This window comes from Chironomus tepperi, unplaced genomic scaffold (genome assembly GCF_022539635.2).
Source record: "Chironomus tepperi strain 1889 unplaced genomic scaffold, CSIRO-AGI_Ctep_v1 contig_337, whole genome shotgun sequence".
NCBI classification, from domain to species: Eukaryota; Metazoa; Arthropoda; class Insecta; order Diptera; family Chironomidae; genus Chironomus; species Chironomus tepperi.
In genome coordinates, this window is record NW_027226459.1 from 3,573,694 (window position 1) to 3,592,637 (window position 18,944).

Genomic DNA, 18,944 nt, shown 5'->3' on the forward strand with positions numbered 1-18,944 from the left:
CTTAAAACAAACTCATCAGCCATGACCGTAAAGAATTCTAACCCTAAAACAATCCATTGTCATCAATGCATAAAATTGCTTTTTTTGATTCTAAAACAAATGAAGAATTCAGCGCCACCCGCAAGTGTTCGATTAAGGCAAAAAAAATAAGAATCTTTAAAGAATTTGTTTCGGACCAATGAAAATTTAAGCAGTCAGCATGAAAATTCATTAATCTACTCAAATTCAATTTGATCACCCACCTGTGGGGTAATGTAATGTGGAATTTTTGAAGATTTGTGGATGTTCTTTGGGGAAATTTTGTGGGATTTTTGAAGTTTTGGTTGTAAATTTGAAGGAAGTTGAATTCTTTAGTTTGAATATCTACTTTGAGTACTAAAACTCATTCCTTATCATTGTCTACTCTAGGATTCATGAACAGAACAAGTTATCCATTCATCAACATTCCAAACAAGCAAACAACACCCAATAATTCCCAAAAAACCATCACAAGGAACCTCATCCATTACCAGACATCATTTCATTCACATTACTGATTGATTTCCAACTGCATGATTTTTATTTGATTGTGTTTGCACCATGTTGCTCTCAAATTCATTTTGTTATGCTTAAAAAAAAAGATCATTTCACTTGAAATTTGGTTGAAATCATTAGTAATATGCATATAACATACAACTGGAAGCTGTATTTGTACTGATGAAAAATAGAAGCTATCAATTTACTAATTCTGGTCCATTCAGGTTTTGATAAATGAGTTTATGATGTTCAATAAATCGCGATGAGGAAAAACAATCGATTTCAATGCGTGAAGTGAAAATGAAACTGAAAGGTCATGGTCGTTTGTGAGTTGGAGTGCTTTACATGTGCGAGTGGATGTGGTTTGATGGTGCTGTAGACAAGGATTATTATTGGTTAGCCAGAATGCCTCTAAAATGAATTTTATTACAGTAATTATTTAGAATATATCAACGGTCATTGGATTTTTAAATTGAATTCGAAGTTGCTTAGTTAAATTCCTCTTTTAAGTGTAGTTTCAAACCCCTTTCCTATAAACATTTAGTTTGTTTACAATAATCAAAAATTAATCATTTGTTTGTTAAAATCAACTTCAATGTCCCTAAACTGTGTGTAATATCCAAGCAACCCAAGCAAATCATCCAAAAAGAAGCCACACACATTCCGTAACTAATAAAATTCACCAAAACATTGTCAATCAATTTCTACAGTTCATTCATCCATAATCAAATAAAGTCAACATTTCTATGCCTCAAAATGATCAAGCAAAAAGACTTCCTCAAACCAAGAAATTTCCATTCATTTCGAGCTAATGCTGTAGAACAAATTAATGTTGACTCTATAAAAACATAAAACAAAAAGCATAAAATCATCATCAACAGGTAATTCTTATGTTGATATCATGATTAAGACATTTTTAAAGAAAGAATCAAACAAGATGCCGAAGGGCAATGATTTGACATAAAAAGTATATGGTTTGTGCTCTATAATTTACTTGTTACATCAATTGACATGTCATGTCTCAATTCCTCCTCTGCATTCTTCAACATAATGTGATAGAATACATGTAAGCAAGTGACATCTTCATTAGAAAGGTGAAATTTTTGGATATTTTGGTGATCAGCAGTGTGTGCTTAGCGGAAATGAAAATTTTAGAAAAGCCTATGAATCAATTATTTGCACGCAAGGTTAGTTCTTGGATAGTCTTTTGTTGACTGACGCAGAAAGAAGTGTCATTTTCACTTCTTCATGCTTTTCTGCTATGATTTTTATAATTGAAGACAATTTCAAAATTAACGGACATTTAGGATTCAAATTTAATTTGCAGGCATAGTTTCACACCCTTTTTGTTTACATTTTGTAAGTTTAAATTGCAAAAAATGTTTCAAAGAATGTATTTAATTGAATTTCCTGATTAAAGTAACTAATAAATAATTTATTGGATGCTAATATTGAACAATTAATGTAGGAAGCTTTGAATTATTTGAAATAGAAGAAATTATGTCCAAAATTCATGAGAAAATTCATAATTCTACATTATTTTGCGGTCATTTAAAAACAGCTTTGTTTACTCGTGGGTGTAATCACCATTTATCAACAAAAACCATGAAGATGCACACATCCAAAGCCAACCACAAACATGAACTTTCAGTACCACAGCCTACAGTTCAAAAACTCAATTTATCACTCATTTTCCAAATTAAAATTCTTTATGGTCTTAAAAATTTTAATTCTTATCAAGATTCCACAGCCAACCATGACTTTTATCCGCCCAACGACAAACACTTTCTGCTTCTATTCAACTCCCTTAAAGATTTTTTTTTTGAAATTTTAATCTTCAAAGCATAATCAAGCCGAAGATTCTTTAAGTCTGAAATGTTCTAAAGGAACCTGAATCATTATTATAGAAATGTTCTGATCCATGACTTTTTCCGATGACATTTATAATTAAAATACTGTCCGAAATTGATTGATATGACATAAACCAACAAGAATTTCGTTCTTTTTATGAAGTTTTTTAATATTTTTTTACGAAATGCATTTCGGGCGTACGTATCATGTATTTTTTAAAGTCTTATGCTATTCTCTTCATATCTATGTATCTCATGTAAAGAAATAAAAAGAACGAAAATGTTCTCAATGCGTGTGATAAATTAACAGAATAAAATAAGAGAGGAATAAAAGAAACCACTTGGCTAGCTTGATAGAATTTTGTTTTTTTGTTTTTATTCTTTCACTCTTTTGTAACTTAAGCTGTGTTGAGAACTGGAGTGCAGTTTGTCTTTTGATGGTTTTCTCTTTTTCTTATTTGATACTGATACATGGTATTGTATGGCTGGCAGAGTAGAACTACGGATGACTAAGATGACATATGACGTCAAAACCAAGCAATACAATGCGGTGAATTGCGTTTTCGCAGTTAATATGAGTCGAAATCAGCTGTCACCGTGACTAGCCAGAGCAACATCACAATTTTTTGTTAATATGGTCGAAACGATGCCCTACGCATTGTGCTGTTCATGAAAAAGACTAAAAATGTACCTTGTGTCTTCGTCGTTATGACGGACTCACGTTAAACTCCACTTCTCAATCTTAAACTCTTACTTGGCTCTGGTCTTATGGTGAACATACTCAAACAATGTTTTTGGGGAGTGATGAAGTTATATCTTACTTCATTAAGACTTTATTCTAAAGAATCGGTTCTTAAAAAATATGCCTCGAGCGCAATTAGCAAATTTTTTTCAGGCCATAAAAAATGGATCAAAACTAGCTATCACGGTGAGAGCTGAGATTGTTTTCACGATAATTATACATTTTGCTGTCAAGAAGACGTCGTAGCGGTACTTACTGACTATATTATTCCGATCAAGAGCTCCATGGCCATTGTAACAACTCTTAATTGTCAATAGTGAACAGTTGAGCAATAAGACAGATAATTCAGAATTATATTTTGATTGGTAGGGTCGAATGAGCCGGTCAGTACCTCAAAGTGTGCCATTCATGTGTCATCCGACAAAAATTCAACTCAAAAGCTCTCCAAACCAACTTTCTCAAAATTGCGCTTCGTTCACTCTTTTAACTCAACTTACTTTTCTATCATTTCTTATTTTCTCTATAAAGAAAGCAGGGAAATGGTTAAGGGATATCTCTTAATGCACCATAAGAACAATGAGTATATAAAATGTGGTGGGGAGAGATGTCTTTTTCGACTATAAAAGAAATTGTTCTAACTAATTTTAGTTACATAATTTTTTCAACATTTTACAAGTGTGAATTCAGTGGATATTAAGTGAAGACGAAAGTTGGACATCAGCAGCAGCAGCAGAGACTTATTCATTGGATTATTTAGTGCATAAAAAAAGATTTTTTTTTAATTAGTCAAAAAAATAAACAAAATTCAAATGTCTGGATTAAAATTTGTGGTGTGTGAATTTTTAATTTAGTTAAATTAAAAAGCAGTTTTTTTTAAAATTTATGCAAAAATGGAAAGAAAGCAAAAAAAAAAGAGGAAAAAGGCAATAAGAAAAAGTTTTTTTTTCGTGTCGGAATCATAAGCGTTATTTTTAATCCAAAACGAACAATTTGTGTAATGAGAAGCGATTTGGTTAATTAAATAAACAGCAAACATGATAATCACATGTGAGCTACAGAGACTATATGTTGATTACACAATCCGCGGTTCGTCTTAGACGTGCGATTAAAAAAATAGTTCAATTTCCTTTGATTAAGTTACATCGAGCATAAATCCGATCATTTAGAATAATTATGAGCTTTTTTTTTTGCAAATAATGAAATTAATATGAGAGTGAAATGGGAAGCGATATGAATGAAAATTATATGAATTGAATTTTCATAGATCATGAATATGAAGTTAAACTGAATAAAGAGCTTTAAAATAATAAAAATAATATCAGAAGATTCTGCGAAATCGGCAATTCCAATTTAAATAAATTTTAAAAGATTTAAAATAAATTTTAATGAAAATGAAAATTAAATTTTAAAATATTAAGAAGCTATTAAAAGGCTTATAATTTAAAAGGTTTTTTTTTTAAAAAGTCTTTAAAGCAAATTAAGCCAAAAGACATCAATTTTTAATTTAATTGATGATAAACTTAAAGCAAGACTTTGGAAAATTTCGAAGTCGACTCGAATTTTGAATAAAAAGGAGACTCAATTCCAAATTAAACTCGACTCTAATAGACAATGAACATGATTCCAAAATCTTATTCTACTTAAATATACTAGTTAAGCATGTCGCGAGCGTGTTCTCAATTTACTCTAATTTCTAGTTAAAATTCAGTAAAACTTACTTCATTTTCTTGAAATTTGGCATTTTAATATCAATTAAGATTAGATATAAATCACATAAAATCTCAAATGGAATTCGTCATTTTTTTTTAAGAATTTCGGTTTATTATAAATTAGACAAAAACTCTTAAAATACCCTTACACACGCCATTCTGCCATTTCATATTTAAAAAAAAAAAAAAAATTACAGCCGCATTCAAAATAGAAATTTTTTGAAAATGATTGTCCATTAATACATTCGTCGAAAGCTGGATCTTCAAAATAGTTTCTAATAGCACTTTTAATTTTTCATTCTGCAAAAAAATAGAAATTTTAACGAATTTTTCATCTTTTTTAAAATTCAAAAACTTTATTTCAAACTTACCTTAATATCATTCAATCATGCCAAATCTTCCAAACACGATAAAAACGTATTCATTCCTACAACAAAAAGGTGCAATGAGGCTAAGACTATAAAAAAACTAATAAAATATATCATGTCGATTTAACTTCAACGCTTGGAAGTTTATCAACAACTCATGTGAATCATAATTCCTTTTAATTTTTATTACTTTAATTTATTATAACAAATCCATAAAATTAAAAATATATTTTTCTTTACAGTTTCTCATCGGATTTCTAAGTATGTGCGATGCTTTTTGGTGGGGTCGAGAGAATAGGTAAGCACGAAACTTAACCAACTTAAATCCAGCAACTAAATTTCATTTTATTTAAACAAATCTAGAGAACCAATTCAACTTCCAATAAATCCATCCACACCACTTCCACCAAACCTTCGGCAATATCCAGTCTCATATATCCGTGCATTCGCTTACCATCCAGTAGCCTTCCCACAACCATTAGCACCAATTACAACTTATCAAGTAAGAAATCAGCAATCACAAAGAAGCTCATATCCATTCTCATCATCCATCCAGTCATTGTCACAGCAACAAGCACCAAATACTCAAATTCCACAAGAATTTGAAACAACTCAGGCTCCAACAAGTCCGTCAACAACTTCAACAACGACGACAACTACAACAACGCCACAGCCAACAACCACAACGACTACAACACAATCACCTCAATTTTCTGGTTCACAGCCAATTCCACAATCATTCGGTAGAGTCGATTACGGTGCATTTTCACGTAGTGATTATGGACAGTCAATTCAGAGACAGTTGCCACAACAAAACTCAAATTATGGTGGATTTCCTTACTACAATAATCAACAATATCACTACAGATATGACGACGCATCAGCAAATCAATTCTCAGGACGATTGATCAACAATGAACAGCAATTCCAACAATATACAGCTGATCCAGTGACTTATCAGTTCATTCCAACATCCATCACACCAATTGCACCACAAAATAGTGTAAAATTCGTTCCATGTATGTGTCCGGTTGCTGTTCAAGTTTCACCAAATTTAGCTGAGAAGAGAGCCGATGAGAGTTTGCCGGTTGCAGCATCAACGACTGAGAGTAGCACGACTACAACAACGCAGGCAACGCCGTTAGTGTTTGATGATATTGAGGAAGAAGCAAAGTAATAGAATTAATTATTGAATTTGGATTAGATTTAGAGTAGATTAGAATTTTGTGGGGTATTCTAGGTGAAAATGGAATGGAAGAGATTTTGAAGCAATTTGAGCCATTAGACAGGAAATATCGCTAATTTATCGATTGATACAACCCAAATCACACGAGTGTGATTCCAAATCCAGTATTGAACCTTGAATTTCATTCTGGAAGCTATCTAGCTATGCTCTTCAGTTCCTGTCACTTAGTAGCACTGTCACACGGCCAAATGCATATAATTACACTTGAATAAACTCCAAAAAATCCCCAAAACTTCCATAAAATCCCAAAAAACTCTACTTAACCTTAAACAACAAAAAACTAAGAATTTAATGACTGAAAACAATTCTCATTTTAGATGTAAAACTTAATAAACTTAATCCGAACTATAAAATAAGAGACATTTCTGTCTTATCACAGAAGCTATTTTTATATTTTGTAAAACGATGAATAAAACAACTTTAAAATTCCAAAATATTTCCATGATTAGTCACTTTTGTTTTCAGAACTGGAACTCATTTTTCATGATCACACTCAAGCCATTTTATCTTGTATGGTAATTTTTTGGGTTTGTCGCATCGCGTGTAGAACATTTTTCATGTTGAGCTGCAAGAAGAACAGAAAAAGCGTGGATGACTTCTTTTGAATTTTTGTGTCATTTGGAGATAAGCGGAATAGTTTGTGAGAATGGGAATGTTTAGTGACTTCTTGGGAATAATTTGTTTATGGTAATTTGGAACTGATTACTGGTGATCTATTCTCTGTGGAATTTGGTTCAGAAATTGATTATAGGTTAAACAATTCACGTGTTTTGGATGTCACATGACAATTAGAATATGCAAGCTATTCCCAAGCAGCACATTTCGTCAAATTACACATTTCGGATACAAAGTGGTTTTGTTTTGCTAGTACCAAGTCAGGTACACCCTTAAGGTCGATTTTTGGGTTGATTTAACGATTTGTACTATTCGGAATGTCACGGGTTTCTGACTTTAATTTTCAATTCTTATCAAAAACCACTGATCTTATTCATCTACATACTTATGTAACTGGAAGCCTTTTTAATTCTTAATCATATTTCATCCAAAAACTACATCAGTGGCCAGTTCGTAGATTAATTTGTGGAGGGTTCGAAATAACAATTAATCATTTTTGAAGAGAGTAATTTATCAAATTTAAAGAAACTTTTAACTGGATATTAAAGTATTTTGAACACACAAGTCATCATCAGTTGCAGGTGATGATAGATAACTTACAACCACTTCCGTTGTTCTTATTTAAATTAATTAAATTTTAATAACCGTGAAAAATGTTTTAAAAATAATTTCAATTACATCATTAAAGCATTTTAATATATTCCTTTAAGTTCAAGGTTCCGGATTGAAAACATGAAATAATATTTTGAAGTTGAATGACATTCGGTCATTAAAATGTGCAACATGAATATGAATTAATCATGAATTTATTAAAATTCAAAAAAAAAGCACTTTCAATGCCTTTCTTTAATTTTTTTCTGTTTGAATTAATTCATGGAAATGAAAGAAATGAATTTTTTTGTACTTATTCCATATTTGCATGAATCTAGAGCAGTAAAACGCAAATTAAGCACGCCAACAAAACGACTAACTATTCATATTTGATTTTTTACAGCAATTTATTACTGATGTTTACATTTTGTTACTTAATAAATTAAATTGCGATGATTTTGGTAGTAATTAGGGATTTTTGGAAATATTTTCAATTTTAGAGCATTAATTGTTGATCAGTTGATGAAATAAGATGCTTGAATTATCACAATTGAAGTTACAAATTTTTTCCTGACTTAACAGGCAAAGGGACCGATTTTAGGTACTGTAAATCCATAAAATATCTTGTCAATAAGCTATTTGTCTGCTAGGGCTAAATATTGAACATAAGTTTCATACAAAAGTTGGCTCAAATTCATGTAAATTATCGAAATATTCCCAAATTCTTACAAATTTCATCCAATTTCTCCCAAAATCACCACAAAGAAACTCAAAATTTCACACCCAACCTTACGAAAAATGTTTCCACCATGCTTCAACCCCACAATTAAAGAATAGCTTTGTGCATCAACAGAAAAAAATGCAACATTTGTGCATATATGCAACTACTATTATGATAATCATGATGTACATGTACATGATTCGATTACTAACTTATGTTTTCTTTCTGTTCCAATTTCTCAGCATGTCTATTATAAAAAAAATTGTAATATTTGAGATGCCACTACACTATTGTGCAATTGTTTATGTTTTTCATGCCACAATTATCTGCATTCATATTATGTATTTTAAAATGAGAAGAATGCGTGGAATGCGTAGCGAAGAGTCTCAGTCTTAATAGGCTGGCATTAAATTTGTGACAATATGATAATTATGGGAAATATTGAAGGTTTATGTCTTTTGTTAGAGATTTTGAAGATAAATAGGACGATTAGTGTGGATTTAAGATTTTTGAATTAAGAATCCAGTCGGTACAAGTACAAGTGGGCAAAAAAAAGCTAATTCTACATTCATCGCCTATTGATAACTTTTGAATTGATTCGGGAAGTTATATGAAAATTTTCTAGACATGCAGAAATTCAGTTAGTTGTCCAGAAAGCACATTTTGTGAAAATGACGGAAAATCCCAAGCCAGAATGACATGATTCTAATCTAAGGCCAGATTTGGTGAAAATTGACGTCATATTAGACTCATGTCAGCTTGGGCTAGATGTTTCCCTTTTCCTCCACCGTATGCCCTGCGAATAAGTGACTATAATCTCTAAAGTTTGATGGTCAATGAACAAGCTGGACGAGATGACTTCTTAGGACGAGGTGGTCATCGTAGCATGAATTTGATACGGAAATTCGAGACTTAAAATGGAATAGACATCAATATTTAACATGCTAATGAACCCAATCGTTCAAAACCATAAGTGATCAAACCTCAAACTCTTCTCACAACTTCACTGTTTATTTACTTTTCTTCAAACAAAACAAAAAACATTTTCAATCACACAGCAAAATTGCGCGCGAAAAAAAATTTCCTAAAAATATTAAATACACATTTTGTGTTTGTATTCTCACTCACGCTATTTTCTAATTACAAGTACTTAGCGCATCATCAAGAGAGGGGATGAAGACTCACACATACCATATGAATAGCTATTGAAGATGAGCGCGAATGCACTTTTTTGTAGATTTCTCATAAAAGCCTGTGCAGTTCCGAAAATGCAATTACAAATCATCCAACTTTCAGTATAATAACGTGGCTAAGTTTATAGAGTTTTGGTGCTTAATTTTCATTAAAATCGGATATTTTTAATATTACAAAAGGAAATATGGAATTAAAATTTACGGTAAGATTTAAATTGCAGTGGATTAATGGTGATATTATAGTTATAGTGAAAGACAAGAGGAGATAACGCTGTGGTTTATTGTGAATTGTTCGGAATTTATGGACTGAATTTTAGTGCTGTTGATGAATTTTGATTAAAAATTAACAAAAAAGGAAGAATATGAATTGAAAAATTGGAATTAATGCTAAATTAAGCAAAATTTTCAATATTTTATACCAATAAGTGAAAGACTTTACTTACCAGTTCGATTGTGAGCCATGACATGCCATTGATGATGTCTGGAGCAAGCTCTATCGCTCATCTGCTTGCCTATTGATTGTACAAGGTCTCTATTAATAGAAAACCATGTCTGGATACTCTGGAATGTTGAGAATAATTCATACAAATTTGGGATTGCTTGTGAATATTTGTGAATATATTCCAAAGCTTCCAAGGCATAATAGACCCATTTAAGAGCATATTAAGAAAGTTTCTGGAAATTTTAGAAAAAACCCCTTAATTTCCTATTAAAAAAGCAATAAAAATTCCAACTCAATCCATAGTTCTCTAATAAAATTCCCAGAAAACCACAATCAATCTCCTCACGTCTTATTAAACATAAAATATTATGATATAAAATTACAAAAACGATACAATGCCTACAAAATAATGATTAATTTTGTTCCAGTTGATCTCACTGTTCGTTATATTATGTATAATAATAACTGAGACAGAAGCGTGAGTTTCAAATTACACATTATAATCAATTTGCAATTTAATAATTGACATTTTGCTATCTTTTCCATAATTCTCATCTGTACGTAATTCGTATGTATGCAGTGGCCGTCATAGAAAAATCATAATCCATGTACCAGTGAAATTAAAGAAGGAAAAGCACACCCATACTTTAATTAAGCCACTTCATGTACATCATAAGCAAACAATCATCAAAGAGGAAATAAAGCCAATCATTAAAGAAATCCATAAGCCAATTGAGATACATAAGGAATATCATCATAAGCCTATTGAGATTCATAAGGAATTCCATCATAAACCAGAGGTTCATAAGGAAGTCATTCATAAACCAGCCGAAATTCATAAGGAATACCATCACAAGCCAGCCGAAATTCATAAGGAATACCATCACAAGCCAGAGATTCATAAGGAATATAAGCCTGCTGAAATCCACAAAGAAGTTCACGAAGAATATGAAATTAAGAAGCCAAAGCCAATCTACAAAGAGGAAATTTCACATGAACATCTTCATCATCATTATAAGCATGTTCATCCTGATGTCTCATCATCAGACTCATCATCTGATTTTGGAGGTGAACATGGAAGCAGTTATGGAGGCGAACATGGAAGCAGCCATGGAAGCAGTCATGGAAGCGAACATGGTAGCTACTCCTTCCAAAACACACATCCATAAGAAATAACAGGAAACAAGGCAGTATTGCGTAATTTTATGAGGAAATGATCAATGATCATAAAGTTACTAAGTTACTGTCTGAAAATGTTTGTGTTGTTCAGGTATCTAGGTGATAAGTATAATATGAATTCTGATTGATGATAAGTAATTGATAGTTGTGCTGAAAGTATTGTTTTTTGTATACATTTAAATTAATGTTAATAACGACCCTTGGGGAAATGTTGTTAGGTTTTTGATGATCTTATGATGATCTTTTGATGCTTATATAGTATCTGAATAGCACTAATTGGTTAATCGATCTTGAATCTTGTGTCACAAACTCAAATTTGTAACAATAAACGTTAAGTCGTCACATCAGACTTACGTTAGTGTCGGATTTTGAATCGATAATCCAACTTGTGCTATTTGGGGTGATTGTTAGGTTTTTCATTAGTTTGAGAGCGATTTGAATCATTCAATAGAACTCAAAGGTTGTCCAAATGGACATTACATGTCTTGGATGTTCAGGGACTACTCAGTAAATTGAAAAATTAAACAGAATCTTAGAAATTATGCAATGAATGATCAGATCTCGAATGAGTCAACATGATATGGACTGGAATCCACTTGAGTCGACTTTTCAATACAAAATCCGAGTGGACTTCATGCTCTGTGAATGATTGACTGCAAAGGTCTTCTTTAGCTCCAAAATCTCAAAAAAGGTAGCTCTAAATTTGATATTTTAGTTATTTTTCATTAACTTTTTTCAAATTAAATCAATAAATTTTTACAAAATCATCAAATTTTGGGTTTCTGGAAGCATTGTTGAGACATACCTGAGACTTTTCATGTCACACTAGTGTGCCGAAATACACAGTCGTTCTTACAATGCTCTTAACATAAAGATGACTCAGTTATTTGTCACTTGAGTTTCTCAGTTGGGTAAAAGACTTAAATATAAGCTCATCAATCATCAGTTCTAGCTCAATGACTTCAAATCTTCTAAAAGATAAATTTAGAGAACTAATTGGACACAAGTTGCCAATCCTTAATGCTCGCGAGTCATTCAGTTTCAATTGGCATTAGTTGCGAACTCATAACATTCAAAGATGAGACCAATTCCTTCTAATTGATGCAAACAACAAGCCTAACTGAACATATGTCAGAACCAACAGAGTTCCAAGCATAACTTACTGCCTTAATTCCTTGGCTGAGGCGCATGGGGGCCTATTGCCGCGTTTAAAGAACGTCTGTAAACAGTTTCACATCCAAAAACCCACCCCAACATTTGTCCAAGGGTCTATAATTCCGTATGATTTAACAATAACATGAAACTATGATAGATGTTAATAACAATAATAAAAGAACTGATTTTTTTGCGTTTCATGAATCAATGAATTATTTTCCGCCTTCAATTAATGCACTCAAGCTCTACACACGGATGAAAATGAAAGTTTTTCACATATATATCGAAAATTTTCATGCTTTTCTGGCTTCTTGATTATTTTTTCGGAATTTGGCGAACATATCGAAAATTGATGGTTTACGTTCGACATGAAACTTGCTGTTGTTTTCCCTTCCCTTCTTTTTGTGAAAGTTTCTCACATACCCAAAATAAATTATTGGCTTTTAATCGCATAAATCCTTACGAAATTAAACAAAAGATTATCTTGTTAATGGTTATTGAACTGTTAATGGTTGAAAGATTATTAAATTTCTTATCATGTGTTGAAATGTGCTCTCAGGCATCACAATTATGTTATGACTAAGTATATCATAATAGTTATTTATTCATGTTACACAATATTGTGAATCATGCTACCGTTTACATGATATTAATTTTGCGGAACTGCTGAGATAATAGAATAAAATAATATTTGATACCACAAAACGTTTTGTTGCAACTTTCTTGATGGCTTTGTTGTTTTTTTTGTGCATGAAGTAATCAATTGCATATGGAATTAATAGCAGTGCATCATAGTCTGTTTAATAAGAACCCACAATTTTATTTAAAGATGTCCGTACTTTTCCTCATTCTAACTAAATTTGATGTAGGAACAAGGCGTAGGATTAGCGGAAAATTTGACCTCATTCCAACATGGGTTTTGTCTGATGTAAATGCTGGTTACCTAACCTCAGGGCAAGATATGCTACCTCACTCTACCCGGAATAATATACCCTACCTTACACGGACAGGCAGCGACATTTTAGCGTACCCACTCTACCCTACTCCTCCTTCACCCAAGGATCTCTAAGATAGGATTTGTTGGCGTAAAAAGACCGATGACATTTGAACTCATGGAAACGTAGGTCATGACTAAAGCTGGAGTCAGTTTCCTAACCTTTTCGAGATGTGTCATTCTACCCTACCTCTGGCCTTATACGGATAGGCAGGAATATTTTAGCATACTCCACTTACCCTACTCTTCCTTCAGCTTAAGGGGACCTTGGATAGGATAGAATAGCAAAGCAAAGGAAAGCCTTGTCTATCCGAGTACAGTCTCGAGTAAGATATCTCGTGTAGGTTAAGATACCTGCCACTGGATTGAACAACCAGCTTTAGTGATCCTCGCCTTATGAAGTGAGCCATCAAAGCACTATTATTACTTTTGCTAGGTTTTCAACACATTAATACTATTATTAATTAAGTTATTGGAAATTGATAGATTTACTGCTATTTCCAGACGGAAGCTTCAATAACGGAAAAATTGTTTACTATAGACTATTTCATAATGCATGAATAAAATATAGTTCTTGCAATATTGCTTCTGCTTCCATCAATAAACATCGATTTGGTCTAATAGTTGCTTAACAAATGCAAAATTTTTCTTCATTCATAGGGTTTTCCTGTTAAAGTCATGATACGAACGATAATATACAGTATCAGTTTCGTTTTCATGCTTGTGGTCTGTCTTTATTTCGTCTTTTCTTCTCACTCTCTTCTCCGTTGTTACATTTTCTACTGCCGCATTCAAAAGGCTTACACATAGAAAAAAAGTATTTTTTTGTGTTTTGTGTCTCTTCTGCATTCGTTGTAGCATTTCTTATGATTTGATATAAAACTGAAAATCTTAAACTCACTCAAAATCATTTGGTTACAGCAAGTTGTAGCGTATAAGTCGCTGATGTGAGATAAAGAAAATAAGAGTCTGTAAAGCAGGTTTTTTGCCTTCTGAGTTGATAAATTGAAAAGTGAATATTCTGAAAAAGATTAAAATTCCATTTCTAAGTGAAAGAGAAAAAACATTAAAAAGGAACGAGAAATAAATAAAGATTCTTTTGTTTTCGGGATAAGAATAAGAAGAGAAAATATAATAAAAAAATATATATATACATAGAACATCATGAGATTAAATGAATTGTTTCAAGTTATTGTCGGAATATTCTTGTTTGCACCTATGGAATGTGGAAGAACTGATCAGTGAGTGAATATTTTTTTGGTTTATGTCAAATTGATTATAATTTATAATAAACTACATGAGGCATTTGAGATGAAATTAGAAACAAATATAAGGAGTTTAAGAGATGGGATTGATGGGGTGTCTATGGATGGAATTACTTTGGATATTGAGAAGTTTGTTGCAGAAGAAATTGTGTTGTTGATGATTAGAATGTGAATTTTTTTTGGAGATTATTGAGATTCAGTGTGGACATTTTCAAATTGAATAATCCTTATTGAATATTGTGTGCAATTTTGTGGATACAAGAATGACTTGATTTAGTCAAAAGTTCAAGCAATGAGTCAAAATCACTAAATTTCTAGTTATTTTGGCATTTTTAAATGTTTCATAGCTAAATACAGACGTTGAAGTTTATTAAAGCTACCAAACTAGGCATTTATCAATTTTACATAGAATAAATAGTCAAAACACTGACTTAACATGCACAATTTCAACACAATGCAGCATAAAAGTTATAGTAGTCGCTCTACAAATAGAAAAAAGTCTTAAATGCATTAATCATTCTTATCAAGTGTCATATCTGATTCATTTAATGTTCATTAGAATTTTTAAAAAGATTCAAGTCTTGGTCATTCAAAATTCAAGCTTACTTACAAGCAACAGTGAATTTACCAAATTGAAATTATAATGCTTTCCGTTAGATTTATGTTGGATATTGATTTTTGTGGTCTATTTCAGAGAAATGGCATATTTCTAGAAAATAATTCTTTACAAAATTTGTGAAAATCAAATGAGGAAGTCCACAATTAAATTGAAATCAAATTGTTTTGAGAAACTTAAATGCTCAAATTGTTGATGCTACTTAAGTTGATTAAATTGGACCAATTTAAATGAAATCGTGTTTATTGAATAAAAACAAACGAATTAAGTCAGTTGTTTGTAAACAAAATTAAGCAAATTTCATTTTTCGCCTTAAAAATGGGCCAAAATAGCGAGTCACGTAGCCATCATCACGTATGGTTATCAATGCTGCGCATCTATTTACTGCTACGATGCTCATCTCTTATTTATTTACTTACTGGAACCATGCTCTGACTTGGAGCCTAGGTTATTACAAAAATCATGCACATCTCCTTACTGCTTTAAAATTGATCGATACTTAAGTCAATTCATCACATTCACACATTCATTCACAAGTCAACAATACATCATTTTCTGTATACCTACCAGACTAATTACTTTGACAGTTCCGGATATCAGTTGCAATGTATTTAAACAATTCCAAATTTTAACAATAATAATGAGTTGATGATCGAAAGTAGAAGCATGGAGTTTTCTCGAAGTTTCAAAACAAATGAACTAAAGCAGTGTTGTTTAAACTGTGTGTCGCGGTACAATATTGCGTCAGTGAACATTCTTAATTGCCATGAACGGTATGTCATGTTTGGCATTGGTCAGGGCGTACCATGAAGTTGTACTATAACGCAAAAAGTTTGTACAGCACTGATCCAAAGATTAATATCCACAAATATGTATATTGACTGTCCATAAACTCAACATAATAGCTGTTTCCATAAAAACACCTCATTTAACAGCTGATCAATGTAGAGATATTTTAACAAATGATAACAATTTAAAGATCAAATTAGCCATAATGTCTTCTATTAGACAATAATAAATGAATGCATTAATAAGCCATAGTCACAATAAATTTCTCCAAAATCACAAAAGTACACCTCCATGATAACATTTTGGCTTGAATTACCCGAAAAGTCACAACAAGAGAAGCCAAAATCATGGTCAACAGTAAGAAGCAAGTGAAATCCGGAGATAATTTGAGAGTCAAATTGTTTAGACCAAAAATAAGGTCATCGAAAATAGACGTAGAGATGATTACAGCATAATAAAGTGAAGAAAAAGCCATCCATTCATTGGAAAAACAGTCAAAAGAAGATTAGTTAAAGTTAAAGCAATTTTATTGTTTGTGAACGTTGTGGATGTAATGAGCTATTGCCCATTCCGATCAGTGAAAATATTTTCTTCTTGTGGATTTTCAGTTTAATGAAATTTCTAGCGTCACAATAGCTCTCAAAATTTTAAAATTTTTATGCTTTATCTCACGTGCGCTTCATTGGATATTAGTGGGTCAATAAGAGTAATAAATTCGGATTAATTATGAAGCAGGCAGATTTTTTGCGAATATGAGTGAGGTAATATTGATGCAGTTTGTTCTGTTGGGTAGTTCATAGCTGTGGTTGCTTTTGTGAGGGATTTGCAAGGAGTTTGAGGTCTTAGATACTAATTAAGGGTCGTTTACTTATTACGCGACATAAAAATCGACTTCTTGACAGCCTCTGCTTCTCATTAAGAGATGAATTGTGCACAGGACCTCATTAAAGGTAATGCATCTTGGTCTACAGGACCACAGGGCTGAATCACCAGTTTGACGGCATCCAGTATCAAATTTGGCATCTCTTTAAATAGAATTTTGTGCATTTTTACACAATGACGTATGCAGTCACATCCCGACTGTCCTATAATATTACTTTTAACTGCTGGGTCAGTTGAATCACCATCCATCAAAACAATCAAATTTCCATCTCAACACTTGACATTGACCATCAAATATGCGCCTCATCCATCCTCAACACCTTCAATACAATCATAATTTCACCTACATTTAACTAATTTCTCAATTTTCTTCTCAATCTCTTTTTTTAGTGTTCATCTAAAAATCCATGTGCCGGATATAATTCATAAACATAAACATATAAAGACTAAATATGTTCACGTATTTCATCCAAAGGTCGTTCACACTGAGATTCCCGAACATTCCATTTCATATTTGCATGCACGTAATGACCCGAATATTGGATTGATTAACGGCGGATATCCACAGCCACTACTTAATACTGGTAAAAAACATCAAAGTGAGTTTAGAATCGATGAAGAGGATTTCAAGAAGTGGCGTCATGAACAGCAGAGAAAAGCTGTTGAGAAGCGTAGACGATTACAGCAACAATATCAGCCGGATGATGATGATGACGATGAAAATGTAAATAATCAAGAATATGACGAGCATATTGAAGATGAGGAACAAGACATAAATTATGAAGAAGATTTGTATAAGAAGCATAAAGCAAACAAAGCAAATTCATCAGCACTAAGCAGTCGAAAAGAGAAGAAAAAGCACAGAAATCACAATTATAATCAAGACTATGATTCCTCAAATTCTGACAAAGTCTACGCAAATTTTCCCACACGTAAATCGAGCAATCGTCCAATTAGGCCATCACAACGGAATCCGCATGATGACTCGAAAAAATTTCAGGTTTATGGAACATCGAATGTGGATGTTGAATCGAATGTTCATCAACAATTTTTGAATGTTGATCCAACGTCACTTAATCCAGCTTATTACAGTACATTGCCGAAAAATGCAGAGGTGAGCAGGCAAGATGATATCTATTCCGGACTTATGTCGAAAAAATTTAATAAAAATATAGCTGATAAGTCGAAACTTTTAGCTGATATTAATTATAGTAGAAAGCAGCAGACCAAAAATTTATTACAAAAAAGAAAAGGACAATAAAAAGTTTTAATTTTAAGTTTTACATTGCGTACAATTGAATGTTGACTTGCTGTATTATGGTTACTTAATTATGTTGAATTTTAAATGCTTATTTTGTGTTACAGAGTTGGGAATTGTGACTTGAATTGTTCCATTCACACTTTACTGGATGTGTCTCTTTAGTAATAGATGCTAGATACTGAATTGTTCCGATAAATGAAATTTGTCGCTTCATGCTGGTTGGTACTAGGATTCATTAGAAACTCATCATTCTACGAAGAGTAATTTCGCATAATTGAACCAAAAAAAGTATCGAAATACAGCAAATTGTTGTGTATTGAGTCATAAACTCCAATAGAGCAAATCGGGTTGTAATCGATCTAAAATCCAACATCAGGCTGGTTTGACTGTGACATAGTACTTGATTCAAAGCAAATCTGACACTAAATCATAGTCACGCTGGGTTGGGGTCGAAGTTTAGATCGATTAGTCGAATTGTGCTATTCGGGATAGGCACACCATATATTAATGTATCAGACTGATCATTACAGGTCTATTTTCATCATCTTGTTCTCGACAACAAAGGTTCAATGTTCATCAGATGCCTATCTATTAGATTTCATCATTTTGATTCAATTCCATACCAAATCCATGCCAATTTCTAGCTTTATTCGCGACCCCTTGTGCCCTTCAAGCCTACACTCACAAAAACACCAAAATTCCCACAATTCCAACTCTGCATTTAATCACTTCATTCATCCATATGCATGAGCACCAACGAAAGTAAAGAAAATTCACGGTCAATTAAGATTCATGCCCTTAACATTATTA

At 32.3% G+C, this 18,944-nt stretch overlaps 3 protein-coding genes across 3 annotated transcripts; all 3 read left to right on the top strand.

Moving 5' to 3' along the window:
- Positions 1 to 1,658: 1,658 nt before the first annotated feature.
- On the top strand, positions 1,659 to 6,362 carry LOC139093779 (uncharacterized). Its single transcript, XM_070644607.1, has 3 exons — positions 1,659 to 1,703; positions 5,428 to 5,483; positions 5,549 to 6,362. Exons 1-3 carry the CDS (start codon positions 1,659 to 1,661, stop codon positions 6,360 to 6,362), a joined length of 915 nt encoding a protein of 304 aa, XP_070500708.1.
- A 715-nt stretch (positions 6,363 to 7,077) lies between these two features.
- LOC139093781 (repetitive organellar protein-like) lies at positions 7,078 to 11,162 on the top strand. The gene is made up of 2 exons (XM_070644608.1): positions 7,078 to 7,118; positions 10,574 to 11,162. The coding sequence occupies exons 1-2, from the start codon at positions 7,078 to 7,080 to the stop codon at positions 11,160 to 11,162; spliced, it is 630 nt and encodes a 209-aa protein (XP_070500709.1).
- Positions 11,163 to 14,267: 3,105 nt separating this feature from the next.
- LOC139093782 (MATH and LRR domain-containing protein PFE0570w-like) lies at positions 14,268 to 18,134 on the top strand. The gene is made up of 2 exons (XM_070644609.1): positions 14,268 to 14,562; positions 17,264 to 18,134. The coding sequence occupies exons 1-2, from the start codon at positions 14,486 to 14,488 to the stop codon at positions 18,132 to 18,134; spliced, it is 948 nt and encodes a 315-aa protein (XP_070500710.1). The 5' UTR covers positions 14,268 to 14,485.
- Positions 18,135 to 18,944: the final 810 nt, after the last annotated feature.